Here is a 24,850-nt window from a genome sequence, read left to right on the forward strand (position 1 = left end):
GTTCGACGATAACAGCCAGGAAATCAAGGAGCTTCTGGCAAAGAAGCGAGCTGCCCACCAGGCTCACCTTACAAAGCCGTCCTGTCCAGAGAAGAAACAAGCCTTCCATCGCGCATGCAGCCATCTTCAGCGCAAACTCCGGGAGATCCAAAATGAGTGGTGGACTAGCCTCGCCAAGCGAACCCAGCTCAGCGTGGACATTGGCAACTTCAGGGGTTTCTACAAGGCTCTAAAGGCTGTGTACGGCCCCTCACCCCAAGTCCAAAGCCCGCTGCGCAGCTCAGACGGCAAAGTCCTCCTCAGCGACAAGATCTCCATCCTCAACCGATGGTCAGAACACTTCCAATCTATTTTCAGTGCCAACTGCTCAGTCCAAGAATCCGCCCTGCTCCAGCTCCCTCAACAGCCCCTAAGGCTAGAGCTGGATGAGGTCATCACCCAGGATGAGACATATAAGGCAATTGAACAACTGAAAAGTGGCAAAGCAGCAGGTATGGATGGAATCCCCCCCAGAGGTCTGGAAGGCTGGCGGCAAAACTCTGCATGTCAAACTGCATGAGTTTTTCAAGCTTTGTTGGGACCAAGGAAAACTGCCTCAGGACCTTCGTGATGCCATCATCATCACCCTGTACAAAAACAAAGGTGAGATATCAGACTGCTCAAACTACAGGGGAATCACGCTGCTCTCCATTGCAGGCAAAATCTTCGCTAGGATTCTCCTAAATAGAATAATACCTAGTGTCGCCGAGAATATTCTCCCAGAATCACAGTGCGGCTTTCGGCAAAGAGAGGAACTGCTGACATGGTCTTTGCCCTCAGACAGCTCCAAGAAAAGTGCAGAGAACAAAACAAAGGACTCTACATCACCTTTGTTGACCTCACCAAAGCCTTCGACACCGTGAGCAGGAAAGGGCTTTGGCAAATACTAGAGCGCATCGGATGCCCCCCAAAGTTCCTCAACATGGTTATCCAACTGCACGAAAACCAACAAGGTCGGGTCAGATACAGCAATGAGCTCTCTGAACTCTTCTCCATTAACAATGGCGTGAAGCAAGGCTGTGTTCTCGCACCAACCCTCTTTTCAATCTTCTTCAGCATGATGCTGAACCAAGCCATGAAAGACCTCAACAATGAAGACGCTGTTTACATCTGGTACCGCACGGATGGCAGTCTCCTCAATCTGAGGCGCCTGCAAGCTCACACCAAGACATAAGAGAAACTTGTCCGTGAACTACCCTTTGCAGACGATGCTGCTTTAGTTGCCCATTCAAAGCCAGCTCTTCAGCACTTGACGTCCTGTTTTGCGGAAAATGCCAAAATGTTTGGCCTGGAAGTCAGCCTGAAGAAAACTGAGGTCCTCCATCAGCCAGCTCCCCACCATGACTACCAGCCCCCCCACATCTCCATTGAACACACAAAACTCAAAACGGTCAACCAGTTTAGCTATCTCTGCTGCACCATTTCATCAGATGCAAGGATCAACAACGAGATAGACAACAGACTCGCCAAGGCAAATAGCGCCTTTGGAAGACTACACAAAAGAGTCTGGAAAAACAACCAACTGAAAATCTTCACAAAGATAAGCGTATACAGAGCCGTTGTCATACCCACACTCCTGTTCGGCTCCGAATCATGGGTCCTCTACCGGCATCACCTATGGCTCCTAGAACGCTTCCACCAGCGTTGTCTCCGCTTCATCCTCAACATTCATTGGAGCGACTTCATCCCTAATATCGAAGTACTCGAGATGGCAGAGGTCGACAGCATCGAGTCCATGCTGCTGAAGATCCAGCTGCGCTGGGTGGGTCACGTCTTCAGAATGGAGGACCATCGCCTTCCGAAGATCGTGTTATATGGCGAGCTCTCCACTGGCCACCGTGACAGAGGTGCACCAAAGAAGAGGTACAAGGACTGCCTAAAGAAATCTCTTGGTGCCTGCCACATTGACCACCGCCAGTGGGCTGATATCGCCTCAAACCGTGCATCTTGGCGCCTCACAATTCGGCGGGCAGCAACCTCCTTTGAAGAAGACTGCAGAGCTCACCTCACTGACAAAAGACAAAGGAAGAAAAACCCAACACCCAACCCCAACCAACCAATTTTCCCTTGCAACCACTGCAACCGTGTCTGCCTGTCCCGCATCGGACTTGTCAGCCACAAACGAGCCTGCAGCTGACGTGGACATTTACCCCCTCTATAAATCTTCGTCCGCGAAGCCAAGCCAAAGATTGACTGTTGATTATTCTGAAGTAAGATTGTCAATAGTTCTGTAATGAGGGATGAAAAGCCTTTGTAGAAACCTTCTAGAAGTTCAGTTCAATGTTAAAATTTATTTGATCTTCAGCAGCGTGGATTCGATGCTGTCGGACTCTGCCATTTTGAGTACTTCGATGTTGGAGATGAAGTCGCTTCAATGAATGTTGAGGATGGAGCGGAGACAATGCTGGTTCTAGGAGCCGTAGGTGATGCCGGTAGAGGACCCATGATTCAGAGCCGAACAGGAGTGTGGGTATGACAATGGCTCTGTATACGCTAATCTTTGTGAGGTTTTTCAGTTGGTTGTTTTTCCAGACTCTTTTGTGTAGTCTTCCAAAGGCGCTATTTGCCTTGGCGAGTCTGTTGTCTATCTCGTTGTCAATAATGAATTAACAAATGACAGTAATTATGTTTGATTATATTTGACTCAATCGAACATTAATCTATGAGGCAGAGTCCAACTGCTGAAGCTAGCAGCATTGAAGCTAACAGACACAAGATGCAAAAGTGAGTAAATACACATTTAAAATTATCCAATGAAGCTCCGTAGGACACCATCTGCTCCATCAAAAAGGTGTGAGATCAAATATGCATGAGGCCCTGAAAATACTTCTCCTTCAATTATTTATTGTGCCATTTTGAAAGATCCCCTCATCACCCTTTCAGGTGGTACATCATAATAATACTGTGTAAAAGTCTGACTCTTCCCCACCCTTCAGCCGCTGCCTCTGGTTGTCCTCAGTGGTTCATGCTACTTCCTCTTGTTTACTCATGATTATGTCTCTCCAATGTTTCCCAGTCAAAGGGGAATAAAACCACAGAACACTACAGCACAGAAACAGGCTGTTCAGCCCATCTCATCTGTGCCAAACTATTATGCTGCCTAGACCCACTTGCACCCAGGCCATAACCCTCCACATCTCTCCTATCTATATACCTCACCAATTTTTTCTTAAATGTTAAAATTGAGCATGCATTTACCAATTCAGCTGGCAGCTCATTCCACACTACTCTCTGTGTGAAGAAGTTCCCCCTAATGTTCCCCTTAAACTTTTCTCCTATCACCCTTAACCTATGTCCTCTGGTTTGTATCCCACCTTCTTTGGCTTGGCTTCGCGGACGAAGATTTATGGAGGGGGTAAATGTCCACGTCAGCTGCAGGCTCGTTTGTGGCTGACAAGACCGATGCGGGACAGGCAGACACGGTTGCAGCGGTTGCAGGGGAAAATTGGTTGGTTGGGGTTGGGTGTTGGGTTTTTCCTCCTTTGCCTTTTGTCAGTGAGGTGGGCCTCAGTGGAAAAATAACCTACTGACATTTACTCTATCTATATCCCTCAAAATTTTGCATACCTTTATCAAATCTCCCCTCATACTTGTGAACTCCAGGGAATAAAGTCCTACCCTGTTTAACCGTTCCCTATAACTCAGTTCCTGAAGTCTCAACAATATCCTAAGAAATCTTCTCTGCACTCTGCCAATCTTATTGATATCTTTTCTGTAGTTAGGTGACAAAAACTTCATACAATACTCCAAATTTGGCCATATCAATGTCTTATACAATTTTTCCCATAACATCTGAACTCCTATACTTAGTACTTTGATTTATGAAGGCCAATAATTCTATCTTCAAATAAATTGATTCTCTTAACCATTTGAGTTAAAAAAAAATACATGCAATAGAGATAATGCCCTGTAATTATTGGACTCCACTCACTTCTGGTGAGGTGAATGAATACTATTAATAGTCCCAATGCACAAATGTGAAAGCTGCTGTAACATTAATTTGGTGACACTTCTTCATTTAAAAAAAACTCACTTGGGTGGTTTGCACCCCTTTTCCTTTGTTAGGCATTGCATGACACCAGCAACATGCAGAGTTTGCAGCTCCTTCGTCATTCCTACAACCCCCAATGCTCACTGGAACTCAAGTCAGAGCTTTAATGAACACTTACTTTTGTAATCCTAGTACAACAGCATAACACTGCCATGGAGGTGAGGGGCAAGTGATGGGGGCGAGAGAGATGATACAAAGTGGGGAAGACGACAACCATGCTGAGTCGCATAACAGAGAGGAGGTCTGAAGGCTTGTCAAATAGTGGGAGAACAATAACCTGAGTTTCAACATGGACAAGACGAAGGAGATGATGGTGGACTTCAGGAGAATGAAGGTCGGCCATTCTCCGCTACACATCAATGGTTCTGCCGTGGTGTGCATAGAAAGAACAATCTAGCCTGGACATCCTAAGGAGGCTGAGGAGAGCAGGGCTACTGGCCCCCATCTTAACCTTTTCCAGGAGGACAAATGAGAGTGTCCTGTCTCGCTTCATCTTTGTGTGGTGCAGTAGCTGCAAAGCATTGGACTGGAAGTCTATAGAGAGGATCAGTAAAACAGTCAAGAGGATCACTAATATCTCCCTCTCTGTTAATGGTGATTTCCTGGGAGTATTGTCTAAATGGGGCTCAAAGAATTATAGAAGACCCTTTCCATCCACCACACAGTAGCTTTAACACTCCTACCATCAAGAAGGAGGTGCAGGAGAAAATAGCAGAAGATTTCACTTACAAATAGAATATTAAATTATTGTCTGGAAAGACAGATAACCCCATTCTAAAACACAGAATTTGGATATGGCAACAAATGAATAAATGTCTAGGTCTAAAAATGGGGTTATCTTCAAAAACAGTCTTATATCAAAATGAGTTAATACCAATGACATGTGGAAATAAAATCCTGGACACTTGGCACTGTAAAATCAAATTTTCTTCTCCTCCTTCAATCAAGATCTTTCTTAAGAGTTAGTTTAGGACCAGTCAATCAAGGGAAAGGTGGGAGACAGACTTGGGGAAACGGATTCAAGAATATTATTGGTCAAAATTGTGCTCTGATATGCCATCATTTATTAATGTCAGATATAGATTGGTACAATGCAATTTTATGCACCAATTATACCTTAAACCACAAAAATTACACGGTTTAAAATCTGAAATTCTACATCTTTTAGGTGTGGTAAGATGGGTCACGTCTCCAGAATGGAGGACCATCGCCTTCCCAAGATCGTATTATATGGCGAGCTCTCCACTGGCCACCGTGACAGAGGTGCACCTAAGAAAAGGTACAAGGACTGCCTAAAGAAATCTCTTGGTGCCTGCCACATTGACCACCGCCAGTGGGCTGATAACGCCTCAAACCGTGCATCTTGGCGCCTCACAGTTTGGCGGGCAGCAGCCTCCTTTGAAGAAGACCGCAGAGCCCACCTCACTGACAAAAGGCAAAGGAGGAAAAACCCAACACCCAACCCCAACCAACCAATTTTCCCTTGCAACCGCTGCAATCGTGTCTGCCTGTCCCGCATCGGACTGGTCAGCCACAAACGAGCCTGCAGCTGACGTGGACTTTTTACCCCCTCCATAAATCTTCGTCCGCGAAGCCAAGCCAAAGAAAAAAAAAAGTTGGAACATTTATACATTCAACCTGGCTATGCATGACAGTAAGATCCTTTTGATATGACTTGGCAGAAATTTTGACACAAATTATAGGGGTGAATTTTTCATTGGAACCAGAACTCTATTTATTGAGCAATTTTATGGTTATTGGCACAAAATTATCAAAATATCAAAGCCAGTTCGTGAGGAGTGGACTAGCAGTAACCAGGGCTGTTATGTGGAAATCCGACTCCCTGCTTCTTACTACTCGCTGGGATATGGAAATGCAAAGTTGTGCCCCCCAGGAAAAGATAACTTGTAACTTTAAATAGAAATATGACGTGTTGGTTAAAATATGGCAACTTTATTTGAATCATACTAGCTTAAGGATATAATTAACCCCCAAAAAGGTTTAAATAATCTTCTTCTTTGGCTTGGCTTCGCGGACGAAGATTTATGGAGGGGGTAAAAAGTCCACGTCAGCTGCAGGCTCGTTTGTGGCTGACAAGTCCGATGCGGGACAGGCAGACACGATTGCAGCGGTTGCAAGGGAAAATTGGTTGGTTGGGGTTGGGTGTTGGGTTTTTCCTCCTTTGCCTTTTGTCAGTGAGGTGGGCTCTGCGGTCTTCTTCAAAGGAGGTTGCTGCCCGCCAAACTGTGAGGCGCCAAGATGCACGGTTTGAGGCGTTATCAGCCCACTGGCGGTGGTCAATGTGGCAGGCACCAAGAGATTTCTTTAGGCAGTCCTTGTACCTTTTCTTTGGTGCACCTCTGTCACGGTGGCCAGTGGAGAGCTCGCCATATAACACGATCTTGGGAAGGCTATGGTCCTCCATTCTGGAGATGTGACCCATCCAGCGCAGCTGGATCTTCAGCAGCGTGGACTCGATGCTGTCGACCTCTGCCATCTCGAGTACTTCGACGTTAGGGGTGTAAGCGCTCCAATGGATGTTGAGGATGGAGCGGAGACAACGCTGGTGGAAGCGTTCTAGGAGCCGTAGGTGGTGCCGGTAGAGGACCCATGATTCGGAGCCGAACAGGAGTGTGGGTATGACAACGGCTCTGTATACGCTTATCTTTGTGAAGATTTTCAGTTGGTTGTTTTTCCAGACTCTTTTGTGTAGTCTTCCAAAGGCGCTATTTGCCTTGGCGAGTCTGTTGTCTATCTCATTGTCGATCCTTTCATCTGATGAAATGGTGCAGCCGAGATAGGTAAACTGGTTGACCGTTTTGAGTTTTGTGTGCCCGATGGAGATGTGGGGGGGCTGGTAGTCATGGTGGGGAGCTGGCTGATGGAGGACCTCAGTTTTCTTCAGGCTGACTTCCAGGCCAAACATTTTGGCAGTTTCCGCAAAGCAGGACATCAAGCGCTGAAGAGCTGGCTCTGAATGGGCAACTAAAGCGGCATCGTCTGCAAAGAGTAGTTCACGGACAAGTTTCTCTTGTGTCTTGGTGTGAGCTTGCAGGCGCCTCAGATTGAAGAGACTGCCATCCGTGTGGTACCGGATGTAAACAGCGTCTTCATTGTTGGGGTCTTTCATGGCTTGGTTCAGCATCATGCTGAAGAAGATTGAAAAGAGGGTTGGTGCGAGAACACAGCCTTGCTTCACGCCATTGTTAATAATTTAAATAATATAGTTAGGTTAATAGCGTTGAATTCCTGGAGATCAAGGTATGGACTAATTCTTTTTTGGCTTGGCTTCGCAGACGAAGATTTATGGAGGGGTAATGTCCACGTCGACTGCAGGCTCGTTTGTGGCTGACAAGTCCGATGCAGGACAGGCAGACAGGGTTGCAGCGGTTGCAAGGGAAAATTGGTTGGTTGGGGTTGGGTGTTGGGTTTTTCCTCCTTTGCCTTTTGTCAGTGAGGTGGCTCTGCGGTCTTCTTCAAAGGAGGTTGCTGCCCGCCGAATTGTGAGGCACCAAGATGCATGGTTGGAGGCAAGATCAGCGCACTGGCGGTGGTCAATGTGGCAGGCACCAAGAGATTTATATATGTTTGGGCAATCATATGAGTCTGTAATTTAAAAATACTATTTATATGATGATTGTAATAATATTCCATTTGAGTCTTGAAAAAATTAAATAAAATATTCAAAAGAAAAAGGAGCTACAGGAGCATTAACATCAGGACTGCCAGGCCAGGGCATAGCTTCTTCCTGCAGGCTGTGACATTGATGAACAGTATGTGTGCATCCCAAATACTTAAATAATATTTATTTTGATTATTTGTGTGATTGTTATGCACTGTGTATTTTGAGTTTTTGTGTATGCACCATGGTCTGAAGAGACACTGTTCTGTCAGGTTTTATATGTACCATCAGATAATAATAAACTTGAGAATGAACTTGAACATCCACCTCACTGTCTCACAATTTACCCTGTGGATAGATTCCATGTTCCTATGGTCTTCAGGTGCAGGCTAATAGTTCAGACAGAGAGTACTGCATTAATTGGTATAGGGAAAAGTACTGACATTCAGAAACAATTCCACGTTGAAGTGCAGTCAATAGCTAGGTCAAGACACTGACAGCAAAGCATCAATGTCCTAACAGAGCTGATAAATTTCTGATTCTTGACAAAGGGCTCAGGCCCAAAACATTGGTTACCCTTCACTTCCTACGGAAGGTGCAAGACCTGCTGAGTTTCTCCAGCACATTTGTGTATTGCACTCAACCCCAGCATCTGCAAATTTTCTTAACTCGTATTAATTCACACACAGTTGGCAATTTAGTGTTGGGATCACTTCATGTGTTAAGTGAATAATGCAGGTCATACATAATTAGCCAAGGAGGGCACAAGTGAATGTGTCGATGATGCTGTAATGTACACCAAGGGGAAATAACACAAATACTCAGTTGAACCATACTCGGAAGTACCTGGTCTAATTTCCTGACAGCTGACCTTAAAATACAAATGGTACAATTGTTTTAAAATGTCAATAGAGCAGTTATGCATAATTTACACAAGATAGCATTCAACTTACACAACACAAGGAGTTTGCAGAGGTTTGGTATGATACTGGAAACCCTGGCAAATTTCTACAGATGTGTGGTGGAAAATGCACTGACTGGCTGCATCATGGTCTGGTATGGGGGACACAATACCCCCGAGCATAAAGCCCTAGAAAAGATAGTGAGCACAGACCAGGACATCACAGGCAAAACCCTCCCCACCATTGAGAACATCTACAGGGAACACTGCCGTCAGAGAGCAGCAGCAATCATCAAGGATCCACATCACCCAGCACATACTCTGCACTCACTGCTACCATTAGGAAAGAGGCATTGGAGCCACAAGACTCACACCACCAGGCTCAGGAACAGCTGTTAACCCTCCACCATCAGACTCAACAATAAAAAAAATCAGGGACTCATTTAAGGACTCTTTTGCACTTTGTTTTTTTTCCCCCTCTGTATTGCAGTCAGTTGTTTACATTTCTTTATTTATATGCACGTGTATATTGTGTAGTTTTTTTTTGCACTACCATTCAGCCTTGCCAACAGGAACAAGAATCTCAGGGTTGCATGTGATGTCATGTATGTACTCTGACAATAAATCAGAATCTGAACTAGCTCAACTGCCAACTATTTGAACCATCATCTGAAAGGATTACATGGTGAAAAGAAGGCTAAATCTAACCAGGTCTCCAGTCAAACTGGCAGCCATCAGAAGGCAACTCAGTCCGTGGTGCAAATTAATATCCTATTTTAGCTCTGTTTCTAATAGGCAGAGGCCCTGATGAATAAGCTGCCTAGATACGCAAATAAACCTGGTTACATTAACTATAAAAATGTCAAAGCACATCAAAGGATAAATAAAGATCATGATAGATGAAACCAACATAAAATTTCCCAGTTTTTGAACTTAAATGGTCTAAATATCACAGAAAACTGCTGAATTACATAATGTTTTGGCAAAGACTGTGGATAATGGAATTTGTCCAGATTTAGTGACATTCTAAAAATTAATCTCATTGCAGAGTTTATTTGACAATTAGCCACCATTTAGAGGTCATTCTTCTGGCTTCTATTACCTGAAGCGCTTGAGGAAATTGTTGCCAAGCAATCTCACAAGTAGCTATCAGTCTCTATGGTAATCTTTATGTATACCTTGTGACCAAACACACCTATTGTTCTTTGATGGCATCAGGTACTTATTGTCTTATTCACCTTCACATCCATCACTGTGTCTATATCCCTACTTCATAATATAAGCAAACTCAAAATTGATACGAAGTTTGATATTACATGTCCTTAAGCTGCCAAGTCTCCACTGATGGTCATAAGCCACTCTTTGCTCTCACGATATGCGACTTCATCTCATCCAATTCCCTTTTATTCACTTTCTTTTACTCTATTAGGCATATTTGTTTTCCCAATACTTATTTCACTGCAACACAAAAAATTAATTTCTGGATAACTAGATTTTAGAACTTTATTTCTCCACAAGCTTTTGGGTATAAAGGCACCAAGCTTTTAAATGCCTCATTCCGTGTTCATTTACAAATAGTCTCAAGGCACATGTCAGGTGATCTTAAGGTCAGGGTCTTTGCGCCAAGTCAGCAATTCCTCCGCATTCAGAAGAGTGTGGACCCACAATAGATCACTCTGGTGCCATGGGACACTGTCCCTCCAGGATGGCAGTTAAGGAGTCACTGGCACAGATTAAAGAGACTTTTGCTGAACCTGAAATGGGAGCACAGATGGCAAAGATGATGACGAAAGCAGTAAAATTTAAATTGGAAATATAAGATTTGAAAGACTAGGAAAACACTGGTCTCTGGTGATTCAGACTCAAAACAGATGGGTTTTCAGTTTCAGTTTGATTTTATTTGCAAAATATTAATGTATTCATAAGAAAATAAGCAAAGGACAAACAGATCCAAAATTTTATATTCAGGGACTTAAAATTTCTTACAAAAGCTATTTAATCTAAAGAATATTTACCCCAGATTTTTCTTTTAAAATCATATGTACAGTCAGGTTTCAGTGGAAATTGAAACAGTCCAGCTGAACACATTCCCATTTTTTCCTCATAATCTATTTATACATATAATACACATGTAGGTTAGCAATCTCTAACACATGCTATGTACAAGACACACACTTCTATGCATAGGCATGAAGTTATTTTTGCAAAACATTATCCATAGTAGACACCACAGCACACATTCCAATAGAAATTGCTGAGCAACATTTACATGGCCAGGGTAGAAAAAGAGATTGATTCTTGTGACTGGCTATTCACACTTGCCCGATACATTAAAAATGTGTTGCACATTTATGGGATTTGGGTCCACATTTTTTTTCTTCCTTAAAAACATCAGATTGGTTCAATGACCTACTTTGGCCCAAATATAGGCTTACTATTTCCAGTGCCACCTTTATGGCACATACATTTGGCCCAAGAAAGGCTGGAGTCTGATAATGTAGAGAATTAAACACAAATACACCCATCTACTCAAAAAATTCACCACTTAAATGCCCATGGAACAAGCCCCTCAAAAGGAGGAGCAGTTCATTAGTCCACAATTTCTCTGTTGGGATGTGTTCGCCAGCAAACAGGTTCGCAGAGATGGTGAATCTTTAGTGGAATGAAAAGGTTTCTCCATCTTATGCATCTCCAACCTTCCAGCCACTGGAGTTCTTTCCAAACTTGTAGACCAGTCTCCTTCCATCCACACGCTCCAGAATCTCACGTTTATAATAATACCTGCAAGAGAATGGGAAGAGATTACAGTGGGTAATATTCCAGCATTTCAGTCCACTTTGTACTCAGTCGACAAGCTTTAACATGCCCTTAACTGATGTGTCTTTACAGAAAAAAAAAATCATAATTCAGTCACTTCAAAGGCTTTATTTACAATCAACAATCCCTTGACATGGAACAAGATGGATTGGATTCTATTTTCAAATTCTGCTCCCTCAAAACCATAGGATATTCTTCAGTCAGAAGACAGACTTCAGCTCTGTGCCTCCACTAATGTAAGCAGAAGGGGCTTCATTGTTCCTCATTATCTCGCCATGCTGAAGTTATCCACAGTATCTTGTTTCAGGCCTTCGTGACTCAGATATAGCCATGCTTGCTGCCCAAACCTGCTTCACAGGTGACTCAAGAAATTGACTTGACCACCAACATCAGGGGAAGCCAGGGACTCCAACAAGCATCAGCCTTCCTTGTGACATCCGCACCTCATGACCAAAAGTGAAAAAAAACAAGGTCCGCTCACCTCATAGCCCTGCTGAGCTTCTCGTAGGTCATGCTGCTGTTCTTCTTCTTTTCTCCCCAGAGTTGCGCAACAGCCTCAGATTTCAGAAATTTAAAAATCCCTTCAGACCGGTCTTCCCATTTGAGGAGGCCATTGTTGGCCTCTGGATGGAGGAGGATGTCCCTGATAAACTCCCAAAGGTGTGTGCCTCGCGGAGCTATTAGACCAAAGGAAAAAAAAAAAATCAGTAAGCAAATTTAAAGTCAAGCAGAAGTTAAATAATTTCAACAGAAGTCAAATACAGCTGCTGGATTGGAGGCACAAGACACCTGGATTTTAGTTATCTGCCAGTCAGGGTACTTGCCATAAATGGACAAAGATAGGTTGTCAGTGAAACACAAAAGAAGCTGTGATTGTACTAAAAATAAAAATGCTTTTTTACTAAAGTTGCTAGCAAGCTGCCCATCAATAAATTCTGAGATGAATAAATTATTTTGAAAGCTTGAAGTACTAACCAAAAGGTTTCAGTTCAATGCACCAAAACTCAAATGTTCCAGTGCTTTACACAGCAAATTACTTTTGAAGGGCATCAACTGGAATTAAGTGAATAGACAAATCTTTTCAGCATTGAACCAGTTCAATCAAACTGTGCATCCAGTTGAACCAGTTTTGGACAAATTTAAGGGAAGACAGGCATAGTAACAATGATCCAAAATAAAACAAAAAGTTGAGGTGAAATCAAAGATCTGATACAGGCAGATTACTGTTTGGAGCAAAGCAAATCAGGTCCGGTTTCACCAGAGAAGGAGCTCAAGATAAACTCCTCTTGGAAAGACTTCACTGAGAACTGTCATCCAGAATCAAGCTTTCAAGGCACATTTATTGTCTATAAGGAATTTTGTGCCTCGCCATGAACTCACAGTGTTTGCTTCTCTTGGTTTCCGCACAGCTCTTTTCTTCTTTGCCAAATTTCCTTGGCCTTCCTCTCCCCCGTTTAGGAGGGTTGGAATCAATATGTGAAATTTTGGGAAATTCTGCCATTAAGGAAAGACAACAAGAATATTAGTCCCTTAAAATTGAAATTAACTATCAAACTGAATTATATAAAAGAACCAAGATACTATCAGATGCAACAATGAAAACATCAATTACAATTCATCTACTGAAACAAAAATACATTTCAAACTAAAAACAACAGAATATGCATAAAAATGTTCCATTAAAAAATAATACAATGCCAGCAATAAAAAAATGGGTATGGGAAATGAATTTCAATCTTAAGAAATTCATCAAAAAAAATTGTTGATGGAAGCAGGAAGTCAGGATTAAGGCCTTTTACCGCCAAGCCCCAGATTCGGGGCCAACAATAGTCAGTGAATCTCAGCTTGATATTTTAGGACCATTAAAGCTCGACTTGAGCAAAGCTCAGTGACCCTAAAACAGTGATTCTCAACCTTCCCTTCCCATCCACACACCACCTTAAAGCAATCTCTTACTAATCACAGAGCACTTATGGCTTAGGGATTACTTAAAGTGGTTTGTAAGTGGGGGGAAAAAAAGGTCGAGAACCACTGCATGAAAATAATGGTTAGCAAGACAGAGGGCTTACTAGAATCATCCATATCATTGTTGTAAACAGAGAGACACTTGCTCCAGATTGCCTGTGGTGGTTTGAGAGAACATTTCCTGGACAATTTTTTAGGATGGTCAGAGTGGACTTGGGAATGGTGATAGAAGACAATTCCAATGTTCCAACAAGAAAATAAATGCAAAATGTGAATGATGTTGCATCTCCTGATTACAATTTGAAATCTTTACCATTTTGAATTCCATATTGTCCATTCATTATTGAGTGATCAAAATCAGATTCACTTCCACCGGAGTCTGGGGAGTTGGGCGCTTGAGAACCTGCAAATCACCAAGAGAGTAAAACTGTATATCAATTGCATCACTCAACTCCACACAGCAGATTTTCATAATTTATTTCACTTAAGTTAACTCTATTCACTGAGCCGTATCAATGAAGAAATTAGATTTTGATCAACTGGTTTGAATGGTCCAAGTCAGGTTTTACAATACAAATAAGGGTTATGGAACCAAATGGCACAATGGAATTCAGTAAACATTTGCCTCTTCATTTCCATCTTTCACAATTATCTAACCCAGTGTCCCACTGCCTTTTCACCTGCCTACTCAACAGGTTAAAACCAGTATTGGATTAGAAATTGTTCCAGCTTAAACATGTTAATTGATACACAGAGGGTGTCACATACAGAACCACCTGTATGTTGGAACTTGAATGTCTTTGATAAACAGACAGTTCAGTATGGTCCCAAATCATATGGACAAAATGCCTGTCAATTCTGAACTGAAAAAAACCTAATGAATAAAAATGCAACATTGGGTTTCATATGGACTTCAGTAAATTTGCTGGATTGTCTTTGATTGCTCATTTAGCGCAAATAAAACCTTTGTTATCTCAATCCATTCATCAAGAATAGGTATCAGATAAGCTTGCTGTTTAAGAGGTTAGTCCTGTGTGTTTAAAACAAACTATATTAATTCACAGGGAAGTGAGCAGTTGATGATTCCCAAGACATTTGTGCACTGCACCCCAGCATCTGTAGATTTTCTTATTAGCTTACCTGGATTAGATTCATCAATACTATATGGAGATGTGGGGGCTGATTCATACCCAGGGTCACTGGGTTGGAAATCAGGCAAGGTCTTCCAATGATCAGGTGATTCTTCATTGTCCAACTCATTCCAGGCTAGAGAGAAAAAAATTGAAAATTACAGTCTATTCAAACACAATCATCTCAAGATTTAAACTCCAGACAAATTGCTCCACTTTCATTTAACAAAGAACAAAGGCAAATGAATGTAGCAGCAAGCACCTAAATGAAGTCAGTCTCCAACAGCCATCAAGGAAAGCAGTTGGCTCCGTTCCCTTGCCAAAAGTGATGGCAATTTCCATCTCCTCAAGTTGAAGGTCACTCAATTGAATCAATGAGTCATTTTTATTTTCTTGCTGGTCCAGAATTTGGTTTGCTCAAAATATTTTGAGCCCACAAATATTGTACCTGCAGATCCTACGCCCATGTCTCATCTACGTGGTGGATACAAGTTAACAGGTATTCGTATCAACGATGCTGGAAGTTGTCCTTCCTTTCTCTTCCCATTCAATTGACTTTTAAATCTCAACCTGAGCTCAACCATAAAAAGTCTTCTCCACTAAAACGAGCAAAATGGAGTTGACAGATCAAGTAAGGTTGCCAGGCCAACACCCTTTTTTTTTGCCAAGCAATAAAGGAAGCAAATTCCAGAGCTAGTCTTATCTCCTTGGGATCTACTTCAGGAACGTTGGTTCTTCAAGAACCGCACATTACACACTCTCCTCCAAAACCAGTTAAAGAGTATCACCCTTTTTAAAGCTGCACACACCGAAGTGTAAAGTTCATTTGGGTCAGCTTAAAGTTCAGTGCAGTTAAATGAAATGTCACTAACTTCATCTTCATTTGAAAAGTTTTCTTAAAACACTTACTAATTACAGTGTCCAGGAACTTGTAATCGTTGGAATCTTCTGGTAGGATGCTTTGCAAGATATCACTGAAGTCGTCTAGTATCAAATCTAAACCTAGCACCAAGAGAAAGCAACATTAATCTGTTTTTATTCTTAAATCATATTTGACATTAAAATTATTTATTTTCAGTTCTGCAGGACATTTTCTGAAAGGGAAAGTCTTTTCAATTGGCGACAGAATGCACAGGTAATTACTCAGGTAACTAAAACTATGCAGAAATAAGATTTTACATCTATTTTAGAGTTGCTGCCAAAGATTATTGGTCATTGTTGATGTACGTGATTGGGTGGCACAGTTAGCCCAACACTATGACAGCGCCAGTGACCCAGGTGTCTGGAAGAAGTTTGTATGTTCGCCCCATGTCTGCGTGGGTTTCCTCCAGCCTTGGGTGGCACAGGCTCATGGCCTAAAAGGGCCTGAAACTGTGCTGCATCTCTCTAAAAATAAATTCCTTGACTACCTCAAATTATCTTTAGGTCGACACGAAGACGAGTCGCTGAATTAACTTTCATAGATTTCCCCCACCACCTCTATTTATTCAGTTATGATCAGGCTTTTCAAATTTTCCACCAGAAAACAGCAATTAGGAGGGTGAGTATATACATTACAAAGCTGGTGGCTGGCAAATGGCAGCTGCCTCACTTACTGTTTTTACTCAAGTCCTGGTGGCTTTTGTAGAGTTCTTCCCCCAGTGGGCCAAAACTGGCCACGAGTTGGCTCTTTGTCAGTCCATGGAGCATGGGTCCATCCATGTCGCAGAAGGAAAGGTCGATGTTGTTGGCATCGTACTTGTGTTTCTCGACATTGTAACTGATCCATTCCAAGACATGCTGCTTACTCCACAGCTGAGGGTCAACTTGGAACCAAGAGGGAGAATCTGGACAAAGCAAAACAATCCAGTGAAGGTGCTGGGGGGTGGGGGGGGGGGGAGGGTGTGAAGTGGCTCATAGTGTCAACCCCTTGCAAAGCTGCTCAACTGTGCCCTTGGGTCACATTACCACTGCAGAAGTTGACCATCTGCACTTCCATTTACACCAGAATTGAAGCCTAAATAAATACTTTTGTTTACTGGGTGCCAATAACAGCTACTCATCCAGCACTTTATACAATTGCCAGATGCTCAAGCATGAATAGCAGTAGAAGGCAAATTCCAGTGATGCCAGTTACTGCCCTCATTCCCCCCCCGCTCTCCTCTCTCTCTCCCCCCCGCTCTCCTCTCTCTCTCCCCCCCGCTCTCCTCTCTCTCTCCCCCCCGCTCTCCTCTCTCTCTCCCCCCCGCTCTCCTCTCTCTCTCCCCCCCGCTCTCCTCTCTCTCTCCCCCCCGCTCTCCTCTCTCTCTCCCCCCCGCTCTCCTCTCTCTCTCCCCCCCGCTCTCCTCTCTCTCTCCCCCCCGCTCTCCTCTCTCTCTCCCCCCCGCTCTCCTCTCTCTCTCCCCCCCCGCTCTCCTCTCTCTCTCCCCCCCCGCTCTCCTCTCTCTCTCCCCCCCCGCTCTCCTCTCTCTCTCCCCCCCGCTCTCCTCTCTCTCTCCCCCCCCGCTCTCCTCTCTCTCTCCCCCCCCGCTCTCCTCTCTCTCTCCCCCCCCGCTCTCCTCTCTCTCTCCCCCCCCGCTCTCCTCTCTCTCTCCCCCCCCGCTCTCCTCTCTCTCTCCCCCCCCGCTCTCCTCTCTCTCTCCCCCCCCGCTCTCCTCTCTCTCTCCCCCCCCGCTCTCCTCTCTCTCTCCCCCCCCGCTCTCCTCTCTCTCTCCCCCCCCGCTCTCCTCTCTCTCTCCCCCCCCGCTCTCCTCTCTCTCTCCCCCCCCGCTCTCCTCTCTCTCTCCCCCCCCGCTCTCCTCTCTCTCTCCCCCCTCGCTCTCCTCTCTCTCTCCCCCCTCGCTCTCCTCTCTCTCTCCCCCCTCGCTCTCCTCTCTCTCTACCCCCCCGCTCTCCTCTCTCTCTCCCCCCCCGCTCTCCTCTCTCTCCCCCCCCGCTCTCCTCTCTCTCTCCCCCCCCGCTCTCCTCTCTCTCTCCCCCCCCGCTCTCCTCTCTCTCTCCCCCCCCGCTCTCCTCTCTCTCTCCCCCCCCGCTCTCCTCTCTCTCTCCCCCCCGCTCCCCTCTCTCTCCCCCCCGCTCTCCTCTCTCTCCCCCCCGCTCTCCTCTCTCTCTCCCCCCCCGCTCTCCTCTCTCTCTCCCCCCCCGCTCTCCTCTCTCTCTCCCCCCCCGCTCTCCTCTCTCTCTCTCCCCCCGCTCTCCTCTCTCTCTCTCCCCCCGCTCTCCTCTCTCTCTCCCCCCCGCTCTCCTCTCTCCCCCCCTCACTCTCCTCTCTCTCTCCCCCCCTCACTCTCCTCTCTCTCTCCCCCCCCTCCTCTCCTCTCTCTCTCCCCCCCTCCTCTCCTCTCTCTCTCCCCCCCCTCTCCTCTCTCTCTCCCCCCCGCTCTCCTCTCTCTCTCCCCCCTCACTCTCCTTTCTCTCTCCCCCCTCACTCTCCTTTCTCTCTCCCCCCTCACTCTCCTTTCTCTCTCCCCCCTCACTCTCCTTTCTCTCTACCCCCTCACTCTCCTTTCTCTCTCCCCCCTCACTCTCCTTTCTCTCTCCCCCTCACTCTCCTTTCTCTCTCCCCCTCACTCTCCTTTCTCTCTCCCCCCTCACTCTCCTTTCTCTCTCCCCCCTCACTCTCCTTTCTCTCTCCCCCCTCACTCTCCTTTCTCTCTCCCCCCTCACTCTCCTTTCTCTCTCCCCCCTCACTCTCCTTTCTCTCTCCCCCCTCACTCTCCTTTCTCTCTCCCCCCTCACTCTCCTTTCTCTCTCCCCCCTCACTCTCCTTTCTCTCTCCCCCCTCACTCTCCTTTCTCTCTCCCCCCTCACTCTCCTTTCTCTCTCCCCCCTCACTCTCCTTTCTCTCTCCCCCCTCTCTCCTTTCTCTCTCCCCCCTCTCTCCTTTCTCTCTCCCCCCTCACTCCTTTCTCTCTCCCCCCTCACTCTCCTTTCTCTCTCCCCCCTCTCTCCTTTCTCTCTCCCCCCTCTCTCCTTTCTCTCTCCCCCCTCTCTCCTTTCTCTCTCCCCCCTCTCTCCTTTCTCTCTCCCCCCTCACTCTCCTTTCTCTCTCCCCCCTCACTCTCCTTTCTCTCTCCCCCCTCACTCTCCTTTCTCTCTCCCCCCTCACTCTCCTTTCTCTCTCCCCCCTCACTCTCCTTTCTCTCTCCCCCCTCACTCTCCTTTCTCTCTCCCCCCTCACTCTCCTTTCTCTCTCCCCCCTCACTCTCCTTTCTCTCTCCCCCCTCACTCTCCTTTCTCTCTCCCCCCTCACTCTCCTTTCTCTCTCCCCCCTCACTCTCCTTTCTCTCTCCCCCTCACTCTCCTTTCTCTCTCCCCCCTCACTCTCCTTTCTCTCTCCCCCCTCACTCTCCTTTCTCTCTCCCCCCTCACTCTCCTTTCTCTCTCCCCCCCTCACTCTTTCCCGCCTTTCGCCTGCGTGTCTCACCATCGGCGGGAAGTACGGGAGTAAGCGGCGGGTCCCTGGCGCCCGCGGAGAGGGTCTGGTTCTCTTCGGTCTGATACACCGAGCGCATAACATCTGGCAAGATGCTGCCAAGGCCGTAGGTTGAAGCCATCGTCGCTCCTGTAGAAAAGAAAACAGAAGCCACAGATCGACCAAACGCGCTCTTCCATCTGAAACAGGTGCCAAACGAATAAATGAAGCCCCGTTGACCATTCATCGCTGCGATGGCCGTTTCGAAAGAACCTACCTGCAGAAAATGGAGCAACAACCGCGCTATATTCCGTAATCCGTAATCCGTGCACCGAGTTCTCTCTTAAACGTTCCCTCCACAAATTTTGAAACCTGCTTCTCACCGCGGGACAGGTGCAACTACCAGGTACCACTTTCTACCCCCCTGCTTATTTATAGAGCCGGCCCACATCACATGACGGTCCTACACGCCCCCCCCCCCCCCCCCTTACCTTCAGGGGAATTCCTGCTTGATCCAGGGCCATAGTCACCTGGCCAGGATTTGCATAAATAGGGAGAGGAGGGAGCATCTGGAGATCGGCCAAGCCGAGTGCCGGGAAACCAAATCCCTCCCCATTAATCATTGCCAGAAAGCTCGAATAGCCAGATTGTGCAACGTTGAAAACAGTGGGGCTTTATTCATGGGCAATCTCGTTAGGGGTGTGTTTTTTTTAACAGTTTGCATTGTTTTTTCAACTAAATATTATGTTTTTGTCTCTTTGCACCGTGATTTAGCAACGGGAGAGGGGTGTCTCGCCCCTCCTTCCCAGATCCTTGGTGTCTGTGTGTGCGTAGAGAGAGAGAGACTGACTCATTCGCTGCGAACATTCCACCTTTGCTCACGGTCGCACCTGCTCCAACCTTCACTCTCTGCCGCCCTCGTCTGGGCGTAAACGCCTCTGTGGCCCCCCTCCCCCCCTTTCTTCCCCCCCCCCTCTTCCCCCCCCCCTTTCTTCCCCCCTCCCGTGGCCCCCTCCCCCTGTGGACCCCTCCCTCTCCCTGTGGACCCCTCCCTCTCCCTGTGGCTCCCTCCCCACCCCATGGCCCCCTCCCTCCCCACCCCATGGCCCCCCTCCCTCCCCACCCCATGGCCCCCCTCCCTCCCCACCCCATGGCCCCCCTCCCTCCCCACCCCATGGCCCCCCTCCCTCCCCACCCCATGGCCCCCCTCCCTCCCCATCCCATGGCCCCCCTCCCTCCCTCCCTCTGGGCCAGCCTTCACAAGTGGGATTCATCAACTTGTTTAATCACCATTCCATTCGAATCGTGACCAATCCAGTCCTCCACGACCATGCTGAAGGCTCCGGGATTCAGGGGAAGACTACTCCAGACTTCCATCTGCCTCTCTGTGCCCAAATGTTCCTTCATTTGTACCCCATCAGAGGAATTGGTTGATAAAAAACAGAAAATGCTGGGGGGTGGGGGGGGGGAACTAGGATATCAGGAGGTATTGGTGGAGAGACAAAACCAGGTTAGTCTTGGGGTCCGTACAGCCGCTGATTCCTTTCACTTGTACAGAAGGCACAAAAAAAAGGGGGGCTCACCTCCATCTCTGCCACAACCCTTGCTTTCTGGATCACTTTGGCAAGGGAGACAAGCATCTATCGCCAGCCCAAAGATTTCCACGGCCACCTGGACTATAATTCTTCCCACTTTGCCTGCTGAATCCATTTCTGTTCTTCTACTTTCTTTTGGCTCAAAAGATGGGAATTTACTGTTTGATGCCTTTTGGATGTTTCCTGAAATGTGGATTAATTCCCCTTTATCTCAGATGGAAGAGCCCTTGATTGAGTTTCATCGACCTCCCACATCTCTGCAATCATTCCCCCCTCATCCCATTTGATACAAAGGGATCAGAAGCCTTAGAATATGGGAGTCCACCCATAAATTGGACGAGCATTTTGGGAACTCTCCAACCAGATGACATTACATCAATTTCTTCACTTTCTGTTAGCTCACCCTCTGTTCTCCCTCCCTTCCCATTCCCTTTGTCTTCTTTCCTCCAAATCTCACCATTCACAGACCCATGCCCCCCTTACCCTCTTATCCACCTATTACCTCATGCCTGTGGGATGTGCTCATCCCCCTGCCCCCATTTTGTTCAGGCCCCTGCCTGCATTTTGCTCATATCGTGATGAAGTGCTCAAACCAAAAACATTGGTGATGTATCATTATCTTTTCTACAAAAAGTGTACTGCTCTGACTTGCTGAATTTCTCCAGCATGTCTGCCTGTCCCGCATCGGACTGGTCAGCCACAAACGAGCCTGCAGCTGACGTGGACTTTTTACCCCCTCCATAAATCTTCGTCCGCGAAGCCAAGCCAAAGAAAGAAAAGAAGAGTGTCTGCACACTTTGGTGTTCTATTTCCAGAGTACCCTTGGTGTTCATTTTCGACCCCACCCTATCAACCATTGACTCAATGGACAATGCTTTGGAATTTTCAACACCATCAAAAGATTCCACCACCGGATATTGTCCCCTCCCCTTTCAACACTCTGGAGGTACAGTTCCCTTCACAACTTAATCCAGTCTTCCATTTCCCCAACCATTCCTCTCTCCCATCCACTCCTCCTCTTCCCCCAACTACTACTCTTCCCTAACCACCCCTCTTCCGCTTCCCCCAACCACTCCTCTTCCCCCCCCACCACCCCCCCCCCCCCGACTACTCCTCTTCCTCCCACTACTTCAGGGGATGCAACGCCTTCCCCTTTACCACTCCCCTTCCCACCATCCAGCAACTCAAGCAGTTCAGGTGAAACAGATATGCATTTGCTTTTCTCACACCCAGTGCATTATATACAGTGCACACAAAGTGATTTCATTTACATCAGAGAAACTTCACACAGATTGATTAATTGTTCACTGGAGAATTTTTCACTAAGTGTGCACTCTCTTCCTCTTACCTGCCATTTTATTCTCCATTCCATTCCCACTCTAACTTGTCAGTGAGCCCTTGCAATGTTAAAACAAAGTCCCACATAAGCCTGAGATACGCCACTCCATCTCTGATTGAGCACATTGCAGCTTCCCAAATTTAACCAATTCACTTTCTCTGTTTGTATTAGAGGTGGCACATTATGCTGTAAATTATCCATCTTTATTCCTTACTCAACAATCTGGAGGCTGATCTCCACTACTCTGATCTGCACCACAGCTTTTCCATGTTCCTTTGCTTGTTTAATTTCTCTCTCTAATCATCCTCATGACCTCTCAACCAGATGGTTTCACCAACCCATCACTACCACACCCCTGGCATCATCCTATTCAAGAGAGCCCCTTTGTCCTATCCATTCCTCCCACACCCCCCCCCCCCATCTCTAAAGCTTAAAGCTAGCTTGTATTCTTGCTTTCCGAGTTCTGACAGAGCATTATTGACCTAATCATCAATCCAGTTTCTCTTTCCAAAAATGCTGCCTGACCTGCTAAGTGCTACCAGCATTTTCTGTTGTTATAGGTGAAAGGAAACCAGTTCAAAGGATGAGAGGTACATTTTTCATACAAAAGATAGTCTTTGGAAAGCACCTTTCACCAATGTAGGACTTCTCAATTTAGCTTATAACCAATTAAATATTTTCATCATACAGGAAAAGTGGCAGTTAACTTCTAGACTGTAATGGGATAATGATTAGATAATTTCCTAAAAAATCATGTGTTAAATGCACTATGTGGTACTCCATGGAATAAACTTTTGGGTGAGTGCATTGGTCCATCACTACTGTGAGGTGTATTATTCGGGATGAACTTCTAGGCACATCTTGTTTGATTAAGTTAGGTGAAGAATAAGTATTGGCTGGGACAGAGGTACTATTCCACTGCTCATCCAGCCTTGGGATCGTTCACACCTACCTCAAAGAGTGGATGGGGTCCCATCTAAACAACTCATCTAAAAAAATGCCTCAGGTCGTGCGATCAGATATTTGGAACAGGCCACTGAATCAACAGCAATCTGAAATATAATAGACACATGTGTCAATGTCGACTCACAGCTGACATCCATTAACCTACCAGTTCTATTTGGAGATGGCAATCAATGATGTTGAAGTCACTTATAAATAAAAATGAACAGTGAGGAAATTCCCAAACTTTTGATATGTTTGTTCAATGATTGACACTTGCTCACACTTCAAAAGCTAAAGTAAACATTCACTCCGTCTCTGCTGATATTATATTGCCATAAAGTTTGAGTGTGTGTCATGTCTGCTTACAATGCGTCTCTGAAATGTGTGTGGTTATCAGACGTTAAACTAAATATTTAAAAGAACCAATACTCTTTGATATGTGTTGTCTTGTAACTTCTTGCACTGGACTTGCCATTATTTTTTGAAAATTTTATTTATCATTTGCATCAATACAAAAGATTATTTTCATGAATTAATAGCCTGCACCAAACAATACAAAATGATACAATAACCTTTCGTTCGATTTTGTCCCCAACTTCCCTTCCCCATACCCCAAAAGAAAGAAGAAAGAAGGAAAGAGCGCCTAAATCTACATATTTAAAATTATTAGCATGCACTGTATTTATTGACTATCTTTTGTAATTATTAACTGAGAGGAGTGGGTAAGGTAGAGGATGTGGATGGATTTTTGTTCACAAAATCCATATACGGCTGCCAAATTTTATAAAAACTCTCAATTTGATTTCTTAGACTGTAAGTAATTTTTTTCTCTAAAGGTGTACAATTTTGCATTTCAATATGCCATCTATTTATTTTTACATGTGCTTGCCATTCCCACTTGCAGCAAGCTGGCACTTGGGCAGTTAAACTCGAAAAGAGGAAGTTGCTGCCTTGCACACCCTAGTGTTGAGTAGATTAACGGGTGAGCACATTTCCACAGTGGATGGAACCTGTTGCAAGTCCCTGTGGATTCATCCAACACCACATCAGTGAATTATGTGACCTTGATCAGCCTTTGTCAACGGTAAAACTGCATGAATTTGGTTATAATGGTGCATTAACTAATAATCACTATGGTGACCTTAAATATTAATATTGCACATTTTAAAAAGTCAGGATCTGTAAATTAATGTTATGCTTTAAAATGTATTATATCTCAGCTTTTACTTCAATTATGCTGATAACCCTATCTTTATTAAAAAGTGAAATGTATATCTGTGATATTTCCCTCTTGATTTGCTGTCTATGAGAATTATTCAGTTCAATTGGTGATCAGGCATTTTGCTACACATTGTTATTTTACACCACATATCTTAAGAGTCACGGCTTCTTCAGTGTAGAGGTAAGTTGGTGCACTGGAGCCTGATGTGCACCATTTCTGAATGGCAATGGTAATCCCTGACACCTTTGTTCTGAAGGTGCAATCAGATTCAGATTTCAGATTTATTGTCAGAATACCTAATGACATCATATACAACCTTGAGATTCTTTTTCCTGCGGGCGAGGCAGAATTACCACTTATTGGTAGTGCAAAAAAAAACTGGGCATATGTAAGCAAATAAAGAAATGTAAACAAACTGACTGTGCAATACAGAGAGAAAAAAAAAATCAATCAAGGGAAAAAGTCCTTAAATGAGTCCCTGATTGAGTTTGTCATTGAGGGGTCTGATGGTGGAGGGGGAACAGCTGTTCCTGAACCTGGTGGTACGAGTCCTGTGACACCGATACCTCTGCTGAGTGGTGTGGATCCTTGATGGTTGCTGCTGCTCTCCGATGGCAGCATTCCCTGGGAATGATTTTGTTCTGTCACGTCCTGGGCTGCGTCATTACGTTTTGCAGGACTTTATGCTTGGGTGTATTGGTGTCTCCATACCAGATCGTGATGCAGCCAGTCAACGCATTTTCCACTACTCAACTGTAAATTTGCCAGGGTTTCCAATGTCATATTAAACCTTCTCAAACTCATAAGGAAGAAGAGGTGCTGATGTGCTTT

General features: G+C 45.3%; 1 protein-coding gene across 1 annotated transcript; it reads right to left on the reverse strand.

The window, feature by feature from the left end:
• Window positions 1-10,489: 10,489 nt before the first annotated feature.
• On the reverse strand, window positions 10,490-19,320 carry elf3 (E74-like factor 3 (ets domain transcription factor, epithelial-specific)). Its single transcript, XM_069941541.1, has 9 exons — window positions 19,196-19,320; window positions 18,931-19,068; window positions 16,121-16,351; window positions 15,435-15,527; window positions 14,536-14,661; window positions 13,709-13,798; window positions 12,811-12,924; window positions 11,912-12,107; window positions 10,490-11,394 (listed from the first exon to the last, which is right to left on the reverse strand). Exons 2-9 carry the CDS (start codon window positions 19,058-19,060, stop codon window positions 11,295-11,297), a joined length of 1,080 nt encoding a protein of 359 aa, XP_069797642.1. The 5' UTR covers window positions 19,061-19,068; window positions 19,196-19,320; the 3' UTR covers window positions 10,490-11,294.
• Window positions 19,321-24,850: the final 5,530 nt, after the last annotated feature.

This window comes from Narcine bancroftii, chromosome 5, assembly GCF_036971445.1.
Source record: "Narcine bancroftii isolate sNarBan1 chromosome 5, sNarBan1.hap1, whole genome shotgun sequence".
NCBI lineage: Eukaryota > Metazoa > Chordata > Chondrichthyes > Torpediniformes > Narcinidae > Narcine > Narcine bancroftii.